The 22,596-nt window shown below is 43.0% G+C and overlaps 1 protein-coding gene and 1 long non-coding RNA gene across 11 annotated transcripts in view; both read left to right on the forward strand.

Moving 5' to 3' along the window:
• The first annotated feature begins 1,671 nt into the window (after window positions 1–1,671).
• Window positions 1,672–16,828, forward strand: LOC119702134. The gene is made up of 3 exons (XR_005257260.1): window positions 1,672–2,681; window positions 15,608–15,778; window positions 16,647–16,828. It is a non-coding gene; the product is annotated as an uncharacterized LOC119702134 (long non-coding RNA).
• A 2,513-nt stretch (window positions 16,829–19,341) lies between these two features.
• Window positions 19,342–22,596, forward strand: part of DPF3 (double PHD fingers 3) — a 167,391-nt gene continuing 164,136 nt past the window's right edge. For 6 of the 10 annotated variants that reach the window (XR_005256987.1, XR_005256988.1, XR_005256986.1 and 3 more), the window contains exon 1: window positions 19,356–19,499. Coding sequence is in view for 4 of the 10 variants with exons in the window: in XM_038136990.1 (XP_037992918.1) it covers window positions 19,384–19,499 (116 nt within the window). In the remaining 6 variants the exon portion in view is untranslated. Of the gene's footprint in view, window positions 19,500–22,596 lie in introns of all 10 variants that reach the window. The other 4 variants (XM_038136989.1, XM_038136988.1, XM_038136991.1 and 1 more) reach the window with 4 other exon arrangements.

Here is a 22,596-nt window from a genome sequence, read left to right on the forward strand (position 1 = left end):
TCTGTCTAGTTTAAATCTTGAGCTCCCAAAGCGGTTCTGATGGTCTTGGAGGTGCGGCTCCCCGTGAGGGTCTGCTTGGTGTTTTAAGGACAGGAGCGAATTGGAGCTGACCCAGAAGAGGGCAGCAGTGCACTTGCACAAAACCACTGTGTCTTGGCTCTGTAGGGTCTTCTGTACCAAGTATTGAATCCCTGTAAAAATCGATTTTAGAAGCAGAAATGCACCAATGAATCCCTTTGTATTTATTTGTATTTATAGCCCTGAAGTCCAGGGACACTGATGCTGCATATTTTAGCCAGACTTTCCCTCCAAGTAAGAAGGTGAAGCTTCTTTTTCCTGGTATCAGCTTTGTCTACCCTGCAGGTCAGAGGTCATAAAAAACATGCCCATGAGATATGTATCAGCTCTTAGTATTTATCTATATGTATGTCTTTTAGTTATAAAATATATAAGTGATACACATTCAGATTTTGCTCTGACACTCCACCTGAAGTCTCTTCCAGTCAAGTATCTTTGGGAGTAAGACATATGCTGGTCAAACCTTGCCTTCTTTTAAATGCTTTTCTTAATAGAAATGCTTAGACATCGTTTACTGGATAGTCTGATGAGTAATGAATTAATCTTTTTCCTTTGGATCCAAAATAATAATTTGTATGTATAACTTATCAGAAGTAAGTTGCATTTAAAAATTATTTATGGCACTGGTTGGAGGGACTTTACGACTTCTGGTTATTATCAGAAGATGGACTGCAGAACTTGCAGGCGTGAGTGGGTGGCAACAATGTACACGGTTCTGTGTATAGGTGGAAACGGAGCTGTGGTGTTACGGGTCTCTTCAGATGGACTGGCACATTCCAAGAGATGGTCTCTAGTAAAACCCCTCTGAGACCTTCTGTTTGCCATGATCTGCCCTCTTTTTTTTTTCAGAATAGCATGTTGTCTTTTGAATGGCAGTGCTGGATACATGGGTAGTCTTTTTGAACATATTTGATGTCTTAGCTAAATATCTTAAATAGTGTTTTATGTGCAGCACGAGCCATTACTTAACACTCTGAAATGTCTTTTGTGGGTTTTTGACTGCTGTCATTATTACCTGTGGGCCCAGTCTACAGGACTATTAAATGTGTAACAATATTCACCTGTCCTGATGGTGGTGTAGGCTTATGAAAGTTGTGTGTGTGTACACATAGATCAACATAGCTCTGTCTACAAAACTAGAGCTTCATTACCACTTATTTCAGTGTATGAGTGGGAAGAATGCTAATTTGAAGGCATGAGATTTGACAGTGATGTTGACCACAGAGATGTCTGTGCTCCGCCATGTTTCCTGTGATGCTATAGGTCTAACATGTCAGTTCAAAACAAAAACTGGCTCCTTTGTTAATTTTTTTTCTTTTTGGTAAAAAAAATCATGCCTGTAGATGGTAAAGTTATCTGTCAAGCAGGTAGGAGTGCTAACAAGGCTTACACTGCCAGAATGCTGAATTGGAATGTATATTCCTTGCAGAGACATTGTAGAGTAGAATATCCTGATGGTGAGGAAACTGTGTTGAGTAATGCTGTTCTGCCCCTTTTTTAGGGGGATAACTCAAGATCTCCATTGAAAGGTCAAGTTCCTGGTGTAAATAATGCTGTCTTTAGAGTAGTGGCAGCTGGCAGATTTTTAATTTTTCCTCCAAACTCATTTGTTCAGCTTATGGGCCTCTAATACACAAAGTGCTTGCAGTTACAAGATTGATTTCTAGTCTTGTATTTAAAACTTGCCAGGAAAAGAACTAGTCAGCATCTCCAAGGAAGTATTCTCTTTTGGGGTCAAAATCTTGTGTGCTGCTTCATAGTCTCCCTTGCCTGCTTTGGCTATTAAGGTTGTACTTTTATACAGGGAGAGGTGAACTGCTTTGCTTTTGCACATCAATAGCAGATGTCAGGGCTCTGACAGCTGATTTCCCACTGGAAGAAAAATTTGTGACACAGACCATAGGAATCATCTTTCTTAGCAGACTTCTCTATTAAATACATGAGACTTTGAACAAATGTACAGACTGATGATATTGCAGGAAATAACCCTTCTCCAGAAATTTCAATCTGGAAGTCAGTGTTTTGCTTTCAGAAAACAACTTTATCTTTGAAGTTCCTACCAACTAAAGATGCAGTGTTACAGGGCTACTAACACCTCATTTCTCAAAGTCTGTGTTCTGCTTCTGTACAGAGGAAAGCTTCAAGTAATTGAAGAGACTTGTGTGCAAGGAGGCATTATAATCATATGAGGGTGGGTCTCAGAAATGGACAGTAATGAACACTGTTTTGGAGCATGGGCTTCCTGAACTGTCTTGTATGTATTGTGCTGTAGATATTCCCTTTGTGAAAGTACTGTTTGAATGATGCAGGAGTGACTTCCTTAGTCTCCCTTCTGCCCAGACCTACCTCATCTTTGAAGATGTGTGCTGGAATTTCTTGTTTCAAGTGTTTTTTGGGGTGGGTTTATTTTTGGGTTGTTTTTTTGGTTTTTTGTTTTCTTTTTTTTTAAAGGAAAGGGAATGAAAGTTTTTTGAGGTAAGAATTTGTGTCTCATTCTCTTCTGAATTCTCTCTCAGGGAGAACATGGCGGGAGGAGGAAGAAGCTCAGCTCAGTGGATGCAGACTGGTGTGGGAGGCTTCCTGTTACTGACGTGTAAAGTGGGGTGAGCAGGTTTCTTCTGAGGACTTTCAGGAGCCTATCCTGAAGGAATAAGGGTGGGAGGAGGGAAGGTTACCATGGGAAAGCAGTCTCCATGTGTCTGCATTCTGTGGAGGGTATGTGTGGGTTCTTTGATTTCTTTGGTGACTGGGGAAGGGCTTGAAGGAAAGTTGAAGATAATCTACAGATACTTGGTTTCATAATGATAATGTATGTTATCTACTCATGTCTTGGTTACTATTTATATGCCTATATTACTATGATAATATACAGTAATATATATTATATGGTAATATATAATGTAATACAATACAGTAATTTATATTACTATTTATATGTTCTGGATGCTTCCAGATGTATTGTTGTGGCTCAGTCTTAAATTTTATTCTTAGATTGCTGTGCCTTTGGTCATTCTAATTGCGTGTGTACCCTGATATTTATGATGCATGGTGACATTACCTTCCAGTCCGCTGGAATGTTTCATTGTTGGCTTCATAGATGCTCTGCTTTGTGGAGCCTTTCTAGGATCTGGTTTTCAAACTGCTGCTCTTCTGGGCACTGAATAGAAGCCAGGAATAGTGAGCTGTGGTTGCATGTGACTACCAGTAAGATACCAGCCTGTAGATTTCAAAGCATGTGCCTAGTGCAGAAGTCTGCCCATGGGAGTAGCACTGCAGGAGCTCCCATTAGTACAAACTAATACAATTACCTTTCTGCACAGTTTATGCTCTGTCATTTTTCTGTACCTGTGGAAAATAATGAAATTAAAACATTTTAGACAAGACACACAACACTAAATGAAAACAATAGACTATTTCTGGGAAGAAATATTAGATAAATGACTAAATTAAAACAACACTGCAGATAGGGTAATCATAGCACTGTTTTGTAAGATGATCTTTGAAAGTCTGAAGACAACTGAAGCTGTTTATGTGCTTTGTAGAACTTAAGCAATAATTATTTCACATACAAGATGTATTATAACAGTTTGCAGTTCCAAAACAAAACCAAGACCAACTAACAAAACTTTAGCTCTCAGCTTGATTGGATGGAAATTGAAAGAGGAGGTAGGATATAGAAGATGATTTATGGACTTGGGTGAGCTATTGTTTCCCTGAGCAAAGCATTTTCTAACTGGGAGCAGGAGAGCTCTGAAGGTCCCAAGAAAAAAGAATAGGTAAATAACTGGCTGTAGGATCATATAAATTCTGTACTATAACCTTGTGGGAAATCAGGAAGAATGACAGAACTCTCTATGAAATGGTTAAGAGCTTCCAGGGCCATTAAGAGACTACCAGGCCGCAGGGTTTGATCTGTGCTAATAACCCAGCAAGATTTAATTGTGCGTGGCATGTAGTTCTTGGTTTGTTGTGAGGTTTTTTTTCTTTTTCTCTACCTGGGTAAAAACTCAGTGTAAGTTGACTAATAGTGTTTACTTATTTTTTTTTATAGAAAATGGCTGCTTTCCTAAGGCCAAGTGTGATTACATCAGCTCGTAGAGCATCCTCACTTTGAGTACTCAAACATATTTTATCTTTGTTCAGAAGAATGTTTCAGAACAGCTGAAAACAGCATTTCTGAAACAAATTGTTTCAGAAGTGTGGAAGAAAAGGAAAACACAGACTATCACTGAGTTGTGTGTAAGTTCAAAGTCTAGGGGAATTTCTAAGAAGTAACATAAAGCGTGAACCTTGAACATTGATAAATCAGTGAAATAAAATTGCACCCATGTGTTCTGGATAAAATTAGAAGAGCGGATTAATGCCTTTGTACAGTGTTGCTAGTTCTGCATGTATACTGTGTCTAGTAGAGAAGTACTTCTAACTTGAGGAGAGTATCCACTAAAAATTTCTTTTGGAGGAATGCAGGTATTTAGTAACCTTTCTTACAGACAGTTGCATACATTCATGCAGTCATCACCCCTGTGAAATGAGGGAGGATCATTTCAGAAGAAATTTTAAAGACTATTTTGACATGTTTCTCTCTCTCTCAAAAAAAAAAAAAAGGAGATTAAAGAAATAAGTGAAAATAGTTGGATGGTCACGTGTATTTTGTTTTGGAATTCCTTTTGGCCATAATTTCGTTGGATTGAATTCTATTCAAGCACTAAAGCAATTATTCTTTGTAGTAATGGTCAGATATACTTGACAAGGGAATAGACCATAACAGGTGGCTAAAAAAAGCTTATATTGGGAAATAGCTGGACAGTTGTTCTTACTTTTGGTTGTACAAACTGACAGTACAGAAATTATTCTATGTCTTTTGAGCATTCTGGTTATCCTACTTTGTGCCTTTTCTATCTCTAACAAGCTGTACAAAGTATTGAGAAATTAAGCACATTATAGATTGTTTTGTGGCACGATGCCCAGAGTGTGTCGTCTTTGACTTGTGGTTCGATAGTGAGCTGCTCTCAAATAATTCTTGGTTATATCCCAAGATCTTGTTCTTGACTGGCAATAAGTAATTCAGAGGCTGAAGGTGTACATGCAGTGTTAGGACTTTTTAAAGTATGTCAATTTGTCACCATTTTATCTGCCATTTAATGTCTTATGAGTCTGTTTTTCATTTCCCTCTGCCTCTTCCCCTCTTCTTCTGAAAATCTCCAAAACAAAAAAACAAACAAACAAAAGAAACCAACCAAAAAAAAAAAACAAAAACAAAACAAAAAAAAAACAAAAAAAAAAAAAAAAAAAAAACAAAAAAAAAAAAAAAAAGGGAAAGATGACTCCTTCCAAGTTCAGTTATGTGGGAAGAATAAAGTTCAGTTCCAAAGCTTCTCTGCAGGTTAATTGAAAACAGTCACTCAAACCCTCTGCCACCTTACAATGCCCTTTCAGTAGGTGGACTGAGGGGAGCTTGCTTTATGGGGGAGCTTAGAGAAAAATCCATTACTCCTAGGTTCCCAATTCTAGTGCTGATGAAATAACTTGTAATACACTAGAAATGTCATGTGACTGAAAGGAAATGGTAACAGGCTTTCTGAATTATTGCAAAATAGTTTGATGAAAAGAAAAATCTCACTGGAAAGGGGTTACTAAGTGGCCCTGATTTCTTTCTGCCTGTTGCTGGTAGTGGCAAGCAGTGCTGCAGGAACTGGAAAAGATGTTATTAAAATTTTTGTATGCAGCACATACACAAAGAATGTGGCTGTCCCTAAAGAGGATAAGAGTTTAGCAGTTGCAGTTAAAAATAATTTATTCAGGCTTAGCTAATGCTGCAGAATGTGGTGGTCTGTTGTGCTGCTGGCTTGTAGTAAGCTGCAGTATGCAAGGTGTGGCATAGAAGAAATGCATAGCTTTCTGATTGCTCCCTGAATGTGTGCCATGAATACATTCTATTAGTGGTGCTACAGCAGATACAATCTAAGGATATAAGCAATTGGAGAACAGATACTCTTTTATCTCAGCTGTACTAGTCTTAATGTCTTAAATTCATCCTACCCAATAGGAAGAATGAACTCATAAAAGTTCCAGTTTAAAGTCACTCTGTAGTGTTTCTTTAAACATTATTAACAAGCTGTGCTGGCTTTCTGAAACCAGCTGGTTTTGCTTCTATTTTCTGAGTTCAGAGATATGCCCTGTGTTTATGTTGTGTTTGTGTGACAACTTCAGGATGACAGCACCAGTGGAAGAGTAGGTCAGAGTAAACCGCTGGCTGCATCAGTGGCACTTCTGCACCTGCAGGGAACAGCATCTGAGACAGTAAATCCTGTTGGATGGCCCAGCTGCTTCTCTTGTGCCGAGTTCCGTGTGGCTTTGGATCTCTGAGGGTTGCAGCAAATGGGGCACTTGGCTTGTGGAGTTTGTTGGGGTAACTTGGCCCAGCTCACTCCTCTGGCCAGCCAAACAAGTTGCAGACAGCCCCAGATCGGTTGTGTGTCATGGTGTAGGTAGCAAGTAGGCAAGACTGGCCATGGAGGGGGAGGACACACCCTGACAGATCTGATGCAAAGCCTATTTCATTCTCTAGAATTATTTTTATGAAATGTGGATTAGGTGCTAAATCCTGGAGTAGCATTTAGAGGTTTCTTATCTAAGAACAACAAATCTCCTGAGAGGCACAAAACACACCACTGCAGTTCATTTTGCAGAGCCAAAGCAAACCTACTGGCTTAAAGTATCAAAATAATATGCATGTTACAATTTTTGATAATTTATAGGTGTTCTGGGTCAGACTTGTGATATGACTACCTAAACTAATCTGAGGGGTGAATCAGGCACTGTCTTATTTTTGGGTGTAGTAACTTGACGATGTCCTTTAATACTCCTGATGTTAATGGACAAATTACAAGTCTTCATTTATTTGACTTTATCACTGCATTTTGTTTCAACCTGTTATACCACCTGCTTTCCTGTAGGAGACTTTTTGCATGCACATCCCTTTTCCTGGATGCAGGGATAGTGGCCTGGGTTGGTTACTGTCACTGGGTTCTTGTCAGCCTGGATGGCAGGTAGATGTCATCCTACTCTGTCACCAACCACCGGCTTGCTGAGGTGGGTAGGGTTGGGAGGGTTGAGTGGAAAAAAAGGATTTGTTCTGTATTAGTGGGACAGCAGAAGTATCCTGACCAGCTTCCAAAATGCTAGAGAGTAGTACCAGGTGACTTAATGCCAAGGCCAGTGACAAATTGTTTCACCACAGTATCCTTTCCATAGGGCTGTCCTTCAAGCCATCCACTTCAGCTGAAGTTGGGCTAAGTGGGAGGGCTTGAGACAGGCAGCTAAAGTTTTTTCCCCCTACAGACAATTGGTTGGGGTAAAAGATTTGTTTTTCTTTATTCTTGGAGAAAGTTTGGGTGGGTTTTTTGTAGTCTGGAGGAAAAAAGAAAAAAAGCATGAAGTGTTGATGTGTTATTTTTTCTGGTTTAAGGAAATAATCTTTCCATAATAAGCTTGAAACTACTTTGATGACTGAAGACAGTGCTATAATATATGAACTTAAAATTTCTTAGAATAAGAAATATCTGATCTTGAAATCATAAGTTTGGTTTTGTAAAGGGTTTCCACTGGATGATATTATTGGTTTTGGCTTTTTTAGAGTATTAGAAACTGAATTACACACTCATATTTGTGAAAAGTCAGTTTAAATACAGTAACTGGCTTCCCTGTGATTTAAGACTTAAATACGTGTCTTGCAGACTTCTTTGGCTCTATAGGCTCTAGCTAAAGTGACATGTTATTTGGGACATGCACTATGAATTCTGGGTGACCCCAAATACAGGTTGTTAGTCTCATTGTATGGTGAAAAAATACCAAACTTTATTTATGTCTTGTATGTTTTTCATCCTTCTCTTACCTGATTGGTCTTGACTAAAATTTTTGGCATGAGAACACTACCTTATATGTAGGTGTTCCTCTGATCCTTTTGTTTTGTTTTTCACCTGAAGCATCATCATAATCCCTGTAAAATCAGACTTGGCTGCTGTATGAATAATGTAAGTGTTACAAACAGAACTATGATTTCAAGTGAACAGAGAAAAAGCAGATAAAACACTTCAAAAATGGCTTTCAAGGAGCATCTCTGTACCAGTAAAGGGAAAGTAACTAATAATACTGTGTATATACCACTGATTTTTTAAAAGTTTTTCTCAGATGTAGTTTTGAGGTTGTCCCAAGGCTTCCTCAAAGGTTAATTGATAGTCTGTGCTTGTATGTGCATGCCCAAATGCTGGAGAGGGATTGTATGTGTGTGTGTGTGTGTGTATGTAAAAAGAATAGTCCAAATATAAGTCTTGAGGTGTGACCTCTTTGTCCTAGTGCTAGAACATGCATTTAGGGTTCTGCGGAAAAGCACAATGGTGCACGATACTCCATCACAGCGATATATAGATATAGCTATATATAATACATATTAGAAAATATAAATAGTATTATGGTGTCAATAGGCCCTCTTACCCCCCCCCCCCGCCCAAAAAAAAAATAAAAATTAGGAGATGCCAGAACAAAAGTTTTCTTATCAGCCTTAATTCTGCTCCTTTGTCTGGATTACATTCTAATTCATCCCAGCAACTGGAAACTAAATCCCTTCTCCCACTGCCCTGCTGTCCTTGTACTTTAGCAGAGAAAATGCACAGAGCAGAAGTGTGCTGGTCTTCCCCTTCGCTACCTGCTGCAAGTGTAACTTCCGGATGAGCAACAAATACTGCAGAAATACACGTGCGATCCGTGTTTGATTGCTGCAGCCCGGCAGCTTTCTGATGCTAGGTTTTCATGACTCAGGCAGTTTTGCGGGTGTTTTCTGCAGAAAATTTGTAAAGCCAAATCCCTCGCACCAAATTCATCGAGTCGTCAGAACTTCGAGCCGTGGAGGCATAGAGTCACTGGACCTTTATGACTGCTAAATTTAAGGCGCTTCCTTCACTCTCCCTGCTGGAAGCGCTGAAATGGTTCGAATGCTGAAGTTCTCCGAAGGCGCCCCCGGCAGTGCCACGCGGGGGCGCCCCGGGGCCGGCCCGCCGGGCCCAGGTGCGCGGGGCGGGGAGCGCTGCGCGGGCGGAGCAGGGCGAGCAGGAGAAGGGCGAAGAGGCGGGAATATGCCGTGCAGGGCTTTCCGTGATCTCAAACGCCTCACGCCCAGAGGTACTCACCGCACGTAACACACATCGAGTCTTAATTCGGACACACCCGCTGTATCGTATTGTGTGTTTGGGGAGTTAACAGATAAATTAAGCAATGGCTGCGTAGCAGGACAGAGTTGCATGAACATTGCTCTTAGCAGGTTTTCTTTAAACTATCTTTTTGTTTTTATTAAGACCATTATTTCATAACGAAATACTGTATCTAGGCCCAGTCCTGCACTTACGGGTTTAAAGAAATGCTGATTCTTTTCAGGTCACGACTCTTAACACTGATTACATAGTACCCCTTTCTCCTCTGGGCTGACTTTGAGAACAGTATATGAAAATTTGCACAGAAGATCTGAATAGAAACATACATGTTTTAAATGCTCTATATACACATAGATGATGTTCTGCTTCAGTTTACACCACTAAAAATGCAGACTAAATCTTACTGGCAGAATAAACTGGATTTGATCATGACAGTGTTGGACAGCCCTTCCTCCTGTTGAAGATGACTTTGGCAGAACCAAGCCTTTAGGTTAGAATTGCATATTAAAAATATGAACAGAACCTGACTGGCAGGGATCTTTCTGTTTGTTTTTAACATCTGTAGCCCAAAAGTTCAGCCTTAAGGAGACTAAGCCTAGGTCCCTGAATCCAATAACTCCTAGAGTTACCTAATAGGAAACACTAGACACAGGGACCCATATATGGAATGTAGGCTATGTGAGTTGAGGCTTACACAGCTATATTGCAGCACTCTAAAATACTCCACTCGGCTTTTCCAAGGTGTCCTATTGTTATGGGCTCTTAGACTTAGTGACTTGGCATTAGTCATGCAATCCTCTGAATCTCTATCATTTATTTGTAGTATCTGAATCTCAGCAGCCATTGCTTCCTAATTATTTTCTAGTCCTGTCTGATACCTCTGTGACTTCTCTTCCCAGGCTTGTTTCCACAAGGTATTTAGTAGTATTGCTCACCTCTAGCAAATGACTAGTATCAATGATTATATGTACACAAATGTCTTGGTGTTTTGCTGAACCAGGGTCTGCTTTTCTTGATATGATTTTTTGAAAATGTTATAGAGCTTCCACAAGCCTTTAAGCTGATGTTTTAGGATATTTTTGTAATAATTTGATGGGAAACAGAGCTTTGCTGGTGGGTTAGAGTATGTATTGGGGTGGGGGAGAGAAAATTAAATATACAGCGACTTTGAAATGAATTCCTATGGTTCCAGCATGCTGGGTGCTTTACTAACAAGTAGGCTAAACTTGGATGTCCCAAGCACTCCACTTTGGAATAGCTCCCAGCTTTGGAATATAACATGCTTGCATTTGTATCTAGAATACAACTGGGATTCTCATGTTCAATAATCAGAAGGAGGGAGTGTGAGTGAGGGAAACAGCTGCATATCTCTGGCACTAGGCTTTGCATACTGACCCTTGTTGTGTAACCTCCATGCTCCAGAAGTTTGAATTCATTTCAGGAGGTTGGCATGCATTTAGCTGGGAAAAGTGTTGGCTAGTGAGTTATTCCAATTATATAAATAGAGTAAGAGAAACCACTGCTTGTCTGATTATGAGAGTGTTCTTCAGCAATAAGCACCTCTCCCATTACAAATGCAAGTACAACTCAGACTGTTTGTGGTACCCTTCCCCTTCTCCCAAAGTTGATTTGGCCAATGCCTCTGTCCAGAAGAGTGATGAGAGTGGATGGTCATGATTGCTAGAAGAAATTGTTACTGTGTGGGGAGATAAAAGGTTTTAATGAAAAGAACTTGGAGAAGAACTAGCCAATGGCTTGGAAAGACTAAGAAGCTGTTGCAGCGCCAAAGGGGAGTGGGAAAGATTGCAGGTCAGTTATGCTTGCTGTACCATTTCTGAAGTGTCATAACCTGGGTAATCAATCATAAGGCTTTATTTTGTTGGCTGCACAGGGTTCCTGAAGGCTGAATTCCCACTGCTTGCATTTTGTAGTGAGATGCTGATGCTTGCAGGAGCCAAGCAGGGAGAATCTTCTCTAAGATAATAATTTGGTAAGCTGTTCTATTTTCTGCAAGCTGGACCATTGCAGCAGCAACTGCAGTATTCTTTGTAGATGCTTTTACTTTATCAGGCTTGTTCTAGTGCTTTTAAATAATATTGCATAAGGACTTTAGCCATAGACCCCGGATGAGAAGAAACATTCTGCTACATTCGAGATCAGCAAACCCTTTGAGTTTTGCAAGGGAGTGTAGAATTCAACATATATAAGATGCTGTTCTTAGTAGGTGACTGATCTTACATGCAGCTTTACAAAGTTTTGCCCAGTTTAAAAACTGTAGTGCTTGATCATTCCTGGACATGTCAGGTGTGAAAATATTCTAAATGCTGTAAGGTTTCCTTTCGCAGGTTTCTTTGGGGTTTTTTTCTGATGCTGAAGATGCTTGTGCCTTCTTTCTCAAATGTCCATGGCATGGTCCTAGCTGGCTGTTGACCTTTAAAACAAACAAGAAAAGCCCCATCACAAGCAGGCACTTGGAATAGGAAGGAATAGCAAAGCAAGGAAATTGAATTTTCTGCATGTGGCCCAGGTGGCCTGATGGAGTTTTATGTGATGATGTTGTGTTCAGACTTGTATTCCACTCTCAGCTCTTGGTTGGGAATCCTTCCTGTCCTGTCAGCCTGAAGATGGGTTAAATATGTATCTGTGAGTGCTGCTTGTAGCACTGTGAGGGAAAGAGTGTATGGTTTGTGGGTATACTAGGTAGGAAGTTGGAGCTTTTATAGCCTATCTGAGCACATTGGAAACTGGGCCATATCAGTAATACACATGAAAGATGAGAATCTGTCCCTATGTCTATATGGATGCCTAGTAAATCCTGCACTAGGAGTCTTTCTTGGAATGGCACAAGGATTCCATAGGATAGTCTTAGAAATAACCTAATAAGCATCATCAGCAGGAGCAAAAGTCTGGGCCTTGCATCAAGCAGTATCCCATCAGCCTTTTATGTCGCTTGGGATTTCATAATAAACTTTGACAAGTTCTTCTTAGGTGCTTTCTGCTGAGGCAGCACAGAGTCCCAGTGTCAGCAAAGACCTGTCAACTCTAGCAAAAGCCTGAGCAAGTAGAAGACTTGACACAAGGGCTTAGATGTGTGAGGAGAGTGGCTGGAGCAAGACTTGTGTGGCAGAGCTTCCTGTTGCAGACGTGGCTACTGCATTTGAAGGAGGTGTCCTGACAGCAGAGCTGATCTACCTTTACTTAAAAAGCAAGAGCAAACAAAAAAAGCCCAACAAATAACACATTGCTGGTGGCAGTGCTGGTTTTATGTAAAGGATGTTACCAATGTGGTTATCTCGGTTAAAAAAAGTATCAGTAAAATTATTCTGAGTTCTGATCTGAAATCCTGTTTGGCTTGGGGAAGTTTATATCAGATTATTTCCACAGGCTCCAGTTGGGGAGACTTGGGAGTAAGTAAATCAGGGCTGGCTTCATTGTGACATTAACTGCAATGATTGACTGATGGGTTTCCAGGATCATTTTATACCAGTACTGCATTTGTTCACTGAAATTTGCAGTCATCAACTTTTAAAGTTGACCTAAACTGGTATTTTAGGCAGGTCAAGCCGCAAGTTTCTGTTGTTTCTCCCTTCTGTCAAGGTAAAGTTGGATGGGGAATAGAAGAAGAGTTTTGTGACACTTTTGAAGCTGTTTCTGTTTAGCAGGATGTAAGATATAGCTAAAATAATCTTATTTCCCCCTTACTACCATTTTCCTCTGGTTTTTCGCCAATCAATGCGATAAAATGAGCCAGTGCCTTCTTACCCCCTCACTAATTCTAAACTGCTGTTTACGTAGATGTTTTTCTTTCCAGTGCAACCATCCCATCAGATTTTATTTTTCTTACTTTAAATTTTTACAAAGTGAAAAATATTTTAAGTTACAGATTGTTTTGGAAATAATGGAACAAAATACAAGGAAAGAAAAAAAAAGAATGCAATACTGTATTTCTTTAGTATTTATATGGAAGAGAGGGTGAAACCATTGAAGGCATTATTAAAATTATTTTAAAAACTCCTTGAATTTAAAAGCGTTTCACAAATAATATTGAACTGAAAAAAAAACCATCAGCAGGTGAGACTTTTTTTATGCTGAATCTAATTTTCCATATAGTTAAAAAGACTGGTTTTGTTGTTAGCTGTATAACTGCTACATGTGCTATAAAAGCAGCTTACTTATTATAGTGTTTGTTGCAAAGACCAAAATTCACTCTGTAAACAAGAAAGCTTAAATACTGAAAGAAAACAACTGCAGTCATTACATTTAAGGTGTATCTGGACTACTCACTTCTGCCTACTCTATTAAAAAAAATCACCATAGTGGAGTAAGCAGATAGTCACAGCAAAATACTCATTCCTTTCTTTGAGGTGGTGACATCAGTAAGGAAGGAAAGGTGGAGTAGTTCAAATCAACAGCAGATTCAAAGTTAGCACCTTCTTTGGATGAGTGTGGCAGTTTGTTTTTCTCAGCTGTTAATTTTCTCAGGTAGGGTGCTATTCATTATGTTCAATCCAAATGTTAAACCTGTCTTAGAATCATAATTATATTGTGTGCACTGGGCTTATAAGAGCGAAGATTGATTAGCAAGGTATTACATTCCATTTTCTCATCATGGGCAAGAGGAAGTCATGTTGTACCACCTTTGGGACCACATTTGAAGTTTTTGTTTAAAGGTGGTTAAAACCATAGGTTGACAGTATCCCTGAGCTCCATTCAGAGTAGCAATGAGGAACTTTTCTAGGGAGGGTCAGATCATCTATTGATTGCTCCCTAATCTATACCACCTGCTCCCCCCAAGGTTTAAGACACCTTCCAAACTAACTTTCATCTTTCCTCTGGGAATAAGAGGATGGAGACAGCATTCAGATGCATCAAGGTGCCACCTCTGTATCCCATTGATGGATGTAATGTAAAAACATTTTTTCCTACCTTTAATGAAGGAAAGAGTGAAAAGGACTCACAAAGTGTTCACCTTTTTTTTATTCTTTAATTTTTAATTTATTCTTTTTTCTTTATTATTTTATTTTCCTTTGTTATTTCTTCCTTTTATTTTTTCTTTTTTTTTCCCCCAACTAGTTTCCCAAGAAATAAGGCAGACAGACCTGTGTCTCTGTTGGAATTTCATAATAAACTTTGACAAGTTGTTCTTAGGTGCTTTCTTTCATGTGCTTCTTGATGGGAATTCAGTTTTGTCCCATCTAAATTTTACCAGAGACTCCCCTCAAGGAGAGGGCAACCATAGTTGCTGAATGTGTGTTCTTCAGAGGATGTGTCTGTTTTATTAGGTTCCTTTTCCTACTATTACTGTGGGTTTGCAGTGGCTATCAGAAAGACTTGCACTCTCCTTTTGAAACAGCTTGTTCATAACATTATTTTCTGTTGTTGGAGAAATCTAAAAACAATTCATGACAAAGAATCTTCAGCCACACTAAATAGATTTTCAGCAGTTTATTAAACTGGGGACTGACTTGAGCCAGGCTCTGGGAACTTGCATAACTTCTGTCTCCCCAAATTTCGGAAGGCTTCAGATTGAGGCTTCCTGTACATCTTACTAGTAGAGACTCGTCTTTAGTGTTAAAATGTATTTTATCAGAACATCTCATTAAAAAATAAAGGATTTTAGTCCAGACATCAGCATACGGGTAATTCAGGTGTACTTGATACAAAACTGAATAGTGCATACAATAAAGAAAATTGGGTAACAGAATCAGGCCTGAAATCAAGATGCACTAAAGACATCCAATAATTGTTGCTATAGGTTTAGAGGGGAAATTTAGCTTTTAAAAAAATAGCTAAAATTTTGAGGTCCCTTTCATGGATACAATTCCCAAAGTTGTGAAGAATGAATTGTTGGTGCCAATTTTTACACTGTGTAGCTCCACAGTTATCTTTGTTATGCTGACTACATAAATTTTTTTGGGGATGTGTCTGTAGAAGGCTGGTGTTGAGTCTGTAACACTGACACTCTGGTATCTTTTCCTTCTCTTTCAGCTAAGCAACTATTGGTGAAGATCAAAGAAAGGGAGGAGGAGGGCTGACAAGAAACAGTGTATGAGAGATGCCTGCTCAGCTTTAATAAATAAAAAGGGGTTAAGGCTTCAAATCTCTTGCAGGATATCTGTGCATGTGGGGCCCTGTTTTGCTGTAACAAGCTGCATTACAGCACACTGTCTTATTTAGACCTATATGACTCTGATACTTTTGAATATTAATATATATTAAGAAAAGAAAATTATAAATCACTTGCAATACCTGAGAATATTGAACAGTTGCTAATCTACCAGAAACCACTTCTTTTTCAGCTGTTTTTTTGTTTCCCTCCACAGCAAAATTAGATTTGTGGCTTTTATTGTGGGTGTCTAGTTTGTTTCACTTTCCAGTTCACAAGAGTTGAGGAATGTATGATAAGAACCTAACTTTCCTTCCCTCAAGAAAACAGCAACTCTACATTGAAACTTAACAAGATAAAAAGGAAAACAGAAGATAATAAATACAAGGTAAAAATTCTTTCACAGTTTGAAATATTGTCAGCTCAAATAAGGCTTTTCAGGGCTTTTCACAGGAATATTAATGAGACCTCACAAAAAGTATCAATGTGCTCATGTTACGTAAATAGTAAAAGTGTTTGAAACAGAGGTGGATCAGGAGAGCAGCATTATGATCCATGAGACATGACACTTCCCAATACACTGAGAAGATATGACACTGTGTTTCTTCTTCTCAAGTAGAGACAAGCTGCAGTTCTATATGAGGGGCTGGAGGTGAGGTCGACTCCATTCTAAAGCCCTGCTCACTCTGACCCTATAGATGCAGCATGCTTAGGCCTTGTGTTAATGCTATAGATGTTGCCCCAATAGATTTGTGTCGAAACTTCTATTTTCAAATTTATGTGCTGGCTGTCCAAACATTTGGCAAGCTCTTGTTAAGAATATGCTCACCTAGGTTTTCTTATGCCATATACTTTTAAATTATTTATACTTTCTTGCAGCCTCCTTGCTATGTTTCAGGTGAGTGTGAATAAAACTAACAGTAGCTAATCCTGAAGTTGTGATTGAGTGTATATGTAACTGAGTGTTTTTCAGCTTTGTTGGTCCTTCAGGATGTAAAACAATAGTAACATTACTGATTAGTGACTTATGGTACACTAAAATCAGAAGATAAATTAATCTAAAATTTAAGTAATAAATGATCTACCAACAATGAACTGGTGTATATGTGAAAATGGAGGTAACTCTGGTGTGTCGTGAAATTTTTATTATACAGGTTTGTGATGTTCCCCCTGCTTGCAAGTAATGAACATGTAAGCAAGTTCTGTAGTTCATTACAGGCAAAATGCCAGTCAGTGCTCTGTGCCTTTTCTTTCAGCTAAAATGGCAATCTAACTGTTGTGGGATTCTACATGAAAAACACTATGGACAAATTATATGGACGTGTGAGCAAAGCCTGATGTCTTCATTACTGTGAGTGAGACTTCCCACTGCTCTGATATGGCAGCTCTGTCCTTGGGTGTCCTGGAGATTCCTTTGAGCAAGGCAGTGGTGTTGACTGGTTCTCCTAGCCAGGAACGTGGGGTCTGCCTGGGAAAAGGGCTATCAACAATCCAAGGTCATCTGTGCCTGTTCTCACTGTTTGTTGCTTTTGCTGGTAGCTGATAAAAGCCCAACGTCTGAGTAACAGGAACAGCCAGGGAAGCATGTGTGGCTTCATCCCATTTTTGCAATACACTCCCTGCCAAGCTGCACCAAGAGCTCTTTGCCTGCAGAGCGGGAATGGGCCTATATATCCAACAAAACAGGACCAGAGGGGCTCATTAAACTTCTAAACATGACCTCAAACAGGGTTTCTTAATTACCTGAAAATGTCACCAGTTTGCATTAGAAAATCTCAGGGCCTTCTAGAGCTTCGCCAGATTTTGGTACCTTCTCTCAGTAACACAAATCTGTCTCCTGTTCTGCAGTGCGATACAGTCCTAGGGTATTTTTTTCTTATGTGTGAAGCAAAATCATTATCCCACAAGCAAATATTGCCCATCCTACAGTAAGTACTGGAGTGTTTGCCATTAAGCAAGTATCACAGCAACAAGAAAAGTCAAACCAGAAGCCCTCACAGTAGTGAGATGGGGTGTAGGTTGCTAGTCCGTGGTCGCCAGTTCAGGTGCTATGCCGTTCATTTCTTTGCAGCACACACATCAATTGTGTGCTTGTGACAAGTCGGCAGTTTGTGGTTAGCTTTTCCTGTGAGCAGTGAGAGGAGTGAGCAGGGAGGGTCTGAAGTTGCATTCAATGTCACCTGGACCACTATGATATTAAATAATATAATGTAATATGATAATGGAAATGTTCTTAAAGATTACTTCCCAGAACTGTTTTGGGATAGATCTCAGCATCTTGGCAACTCTCCAGCTAACAGAAAGCTTATTTCTCCTAAGCAGTGCCTGTAACCAAATGGCTTAGATTGCTTTGATGGAAGAGATGCTTCCCTCCAGGGATATACGCCTGGCACAGTACCTAGTAGCTGGAGTTGACCTAGTAGCTGGAATAGGCAAAGTTTCGGAAAGAGGGACCCCAGACCCTGATCCTAAATTTTAACTTTTTGCAAACTTCTGATGAATCCTTAATGAACGGAAAACTGTTGCATTACACTTGTGTACCTGTCCTCACTGTGAGTTACAGTTATACTCTTTCTCTTCTCCATTCCTCTTCCTTTTCTCTTTTGCTCCGGTATTGGACAGTTTTATTTTGTAAAGTAGTTGAGGAGCAAGAGAGATTTTGGTTGTCTTTGCTTTTACAAGTTCAGCCCAGGAAGACTGCTATTTCTGCTTCTGGTAACATCTCACAAACATCAGTACTTCCATTCTGTTTTTCAGTAAGTTGTGAATGAAAAGGTTTTTCTAGTTTCCTCATTTTTACTGCTTTGACAGTATTGTGTTTTAATTATCTTTAATTGAGTTTCTTCTGAATGTATAGATGCAAAGAATGGGAATGGAGGCTTGGGTTTTGATGGTGCTTGTTTGTGGTTTTTAGAAGGATAGAGGATGCCTGAAGAGAGACGAGACCTTTGAGAGTGGGAGAAAAGTATGAGATGACAAAGCTGACTATCAGACAAGTCCTGACTATTACTATCAGACAAGTAAAAAACTTCTTTGTTTGATTCTGCTCTTGTTGGCACCTAATTTACACTGGAACAATTTAGTGAACTTCAGTGAGTTTACTTCTGAGAGTGAGATCAGGATCTGAGAGTGAGATCAGGATTGACACCTCTTAAATCACTTGGGTCATGCTCCATAATTCATTCGCAAGTTCCTTTAATTAGCTGCAGGTAAACCCAGGCTTCCTGGAGTTCGCTGCCTCCCCAGGAATGGGCTCTGCCTGCTGCTCCCTGCCGCGCTCCGGGGTCCAGCCTCCGCCCTCTGTCTCATCGCAGGGCTGCATGTCCGGTGAAACACGGGTCAGGGCTCTTCCCCCCGCGGCTCCTTGTGCCGGACGGAGACGGGGGCCCGGCTCCCGGCGCGCCAGAAGTTGCTCTGCGGGAGAGAGGAGCGGGGCTGTGCAGGGCCGGCCGGGCGGTCCGGCCGCCGCGCGTTATGTAAGGGCGCAGGGGCTGCGGGCCGGGATGACTGACAGGGAGAGGGAAATTCCTGGGGGAGGGGGAGCGGCGCTGCCCTGAAGCCGCTGCCAGAACCGGCGGCTCACGGAGACCTGGCGGGGAGCGCGGCTGTGCAGAAAGGGAAGCCGCGCCGGAGGGACGCTGCCGGGCGGCGTGCGGAGCGAGCGGGCGGCACGGGCTCGTTCTCCCGGCGGGGCAAGCCGCCTGGGAAACGGGGGCGCAGCGGCGGCGGTGCGAGGGGACGAGGAGCGAGCCCGGCTTCCCCTTTCCCGGCGCGGCGCGTTCGACCTGGGCCCGGAGCGCGGCGGGGAAGTGCCCCGCTGGAACCCGGGGTGCCCCCCGGCGCGGCGGCGGCCCCGGCGGCGGCGCTGCCCCTTTAAGACCTGCTCGCCGCCAGTTCCAGGGAGAGGGAGTGACCTCTGGGCTTTGACAGCTCCCCTAATAACTAGCAGCGCCCCGGCCCCGCCCCCGCCGCGCCATTGGCCGGCGGGCCGGTATGCCGCGCTGCCATTGGCTGGCCGCTTCCCCTGAGCGAACCTTTAGAACTCCGAGACACAATATTCTGTTACATTGTAGCAAAATGGCGACTGTCATTCACAACCCCCTGAAAGCGTAAGTAGGAATCAAAAATGTACATATTCCGCGTGGTTTAAATATGAAAAAAGGCGCCTTTCCGGCGCCGGCTGCCAGCCGGAGCCGGGTGCCGGCAGCCTCTCGGCGGGTCCCTCCTCCCGCCCTCCTTTCTGCCCCAGCGACTCGCTCGTTTTTTGTGCAACACATCCCCGCGGCTCGCGCCGAAATTAACGAGGAAAAAATTGTCGGGTTAATTGGCGCCCGGGCGCGGGGCGGGGGGCGGCGGGCCGGGGGGCGGCGGCGAGGAGCCCGCCCGGCGCTCCCGGGGCTCAGCGCGGGGTCGGCGGCGGCCGCGTCCCGCGGGGGTGCGCGCACTTGACAGCGTCCTGCCCCCGCTGCCCCGGCGGGCTGGCCCCGCCACCGCGCTCGGCGGGGCACGGACCGGCCCGCGGGGGCGCTCGGTGCGCGGTGCCTCCGCGCTCCCACCGCGGCTCGGAGTTGCCTCCGCAAATCTTTGGGGAGTTGGGATGTCTTGAGGAAGAAACCCCCCTCGCTTCTCGGCTGGGCGGTCGGAAAGCGGGGCGGCGGGGGCTCTGCCGGTACGCCTCGGCGCTCCTGCAGGAGAGGGAGCGAGGAGGCGAGGCAGGGAAGCAGACTCGGGTGAAATGAATGACTCGGGACTGCCGGTCGCTGATTTTGGGCAGGAAGTCCGGAGATCTGTTTTGCATATGACAGGCTTTCGCTTTTCAAAGTGGCAAAGAGAGTTGATTGTGTTTCCATCTTGGGAGCGGGCACAAGCCGCCGAGGGCTGTACGGACGGGGTCTGACCCCGGCTTCAGAGAGGGAGGGGGCAGGTGCTTCTGCTGCGGAGGTATTCCGAGGTTCCCGATCTGGAAATAAGGCTGATTTCTGAGGAGCACCGCGGGAGCCGGTTGTAGTCTTCTGGATCGCGTCCTTTATTTTCCTTGTGGTCTGCAGCGCACGCCGCTAATCCCCGAAGGCATTAGGGAGAGTGGGATTTGGCACCGTATGTGGGGAGCGGAGCTATCTTAACCTTTTTCAAACGACTTCCCTGCTAACGGGGGCAGCGCTCTTGCTAGTAAAGCAGGGAAGCAGAGTACCTGGCGGTGACGCTTCGCTTGCACTTTCTGGCTGCGCTGAGTGGGTGTTTTTATACCTTTGAGTTTTGTGAGATGAAATTAGGGCTGCGAGGTTTTTTCTTTTTTTTCTTTTTTTCTTTTTTTTTTTTTTTTTTTTTTTTCCCGGCTCGAGTCTCTCCGGCTGGAGTTGGAAAAACACTTGAAGGTTTTTCCAGGGATTTCTGCCGCTGTCTCTCTGCGATCCGGAGCGAAAGGAAAGCCTCGAGCTGGGAAGGGGTGCTGACATGTTTATCAGCTCTCCTGGCTCTCCTGCTCCGTCCTGGCAGAAAAACCTTTGCTTTCATTTACTCGCCCTCTCGGATATAAAAATCCGCGGGGAGAGGGGAGCGCAGTTGCAGGGGCTTAATCAGAGAAGTCCGAGTGTCCTCATGGGTGGGTGCCGAGGGACTGAACGCGCTCTGAAAACCGCGCGGCACAGGCAGCGTTCCCCCCCGCCGTTCGACGGCCGGTTTGACGCTTGTGCAGGCGACAGCGATTTCTCCCCGTGCCCCTCCCGGCCGCCGGGCGCTGCCCGGGCGCCGGCAGCGCACCCCGGGGCCGCGCCGCCCGGCTTTGCACCTGGGCACGGAGCACCGCGGATGTGCGCGCCGATCGCGGCTAGTGCCGGTAGCGGGGAAGCCCGGGCTCGGTGGCCGCTGGGGACAGCGCCGGGGGGAGGCGGGGAGCTCCCAGGAGCGGCCACGGCCCCCGCTCCGCCGGCGGACGGGACCTTGCCGCCTCGCCTCGCACTTCGTGGCACCGTGGGGATCCCGGCAGCCGCGGCGGATCCTGCCGAAGGGCTGCTTGTGCCGAAATGAATCGGGGCCCGATCCCGCTGCTGCTGAAGTCGGGGAGGACAGGATAAGGCCATTTATAATTAGCTCCCTTCTCCTCCCCTCGCCCCTGGGGGGTGTGAGAGGAGGAAACAATAGCCATCAAGTGCTGGTTTCGCTTTTCTCTTGTGCCTTGAAAGTACTAAGGCTATGTGGAGGAAGCAGAATTGGTACTGACTGTCTGACACCATCTGTAATTTTGTTGACAACTTGTTTAATAAAACATTTTATAATTTTCACTTATTCTTTAAAGTTGCTGATCGGGAAACAATACACATGTAAATAAATTATGCATGGGATAAATTAGGACAAAAGCAGTAGGACACATAATAGGGGAGAGATGCAGTGCACAGTGTTTTATCCTCATGTGTCCTTCCTGACAATGAACGGGAGCTGAATGACATTTGCATTTCCTCTGTCTGCGTTTTGATTGTATCTCAGAACCCACAAACGCCCCCTACAGAAACCGGCCACACAAAGGTTTTGCTCCGAAATGGGGGACAGTGTAGGGACTGAGAAATCCGGGCTCAGGTATCAAGCAGCTCCTTGTGTGTTTGTCAAATATTCAGTTTGTCTCTGGCACTTGGACACACATGTGGCCTTGTTCATGCTAGACTAGTCTCTCTGAATAATGTATTCCAGTACCTGAGCATCTGTGGGAATGCATTTCATGGAACAGCTCAGTGCCTGGAGTCCTTTATTAATGATTGGTTTCTCTCTACTCAACTTGCCTCTTTCTCTGTCACTTTCTGGTTCTCTTTTGGTGCTTTCTTCCCTTTGCTCTCCTCCCCTTCACTTCTTCTGGTGAACCAGTCAGCCTGACATGACTGTCTGTTATTTCTGCCATTTATTAGCTTGTTGTTTACCAACACGGTGCTACAGACAAAAATATCTGAGATCTAAGTTTAACAGATCTGCAAGGTAAAGATAGCAGGTGTTTGGACAAGCACATGCTTCTTCATCTGTAGCAATGGCAGCATTCTGACAGCTTTGATGGGACAGAAGTGGATTTGAAGTGCTGAAGTTGTTGTTGATGGTTTTTTTCTCCACTAGTTTGTGTGTGTATCTCCATATATTTTGTTTCCATGTTCTTCTCCTTTGGATATTTTAATATGAAGACATTTGAGTGGTGCAGTAGAAGAAACAAATGCATTTAGAAAGTAT

This window comes from Motacilla alba, chromosome 5 (genome assembly GCF_015832195.1).
Source record: "Motacilla alba alba isolate MOTALB_02 chromosome 5, Motacilla_alba_V1.0_pri, whole genome shotgun sequence".
NCBI classification, from domain to species: domain Eukaryota; kingdom Metazoa; phylum Chordata; class Aves; order Passeriformes; family Motacillidae; genus Motacilla; species Motacilla alba.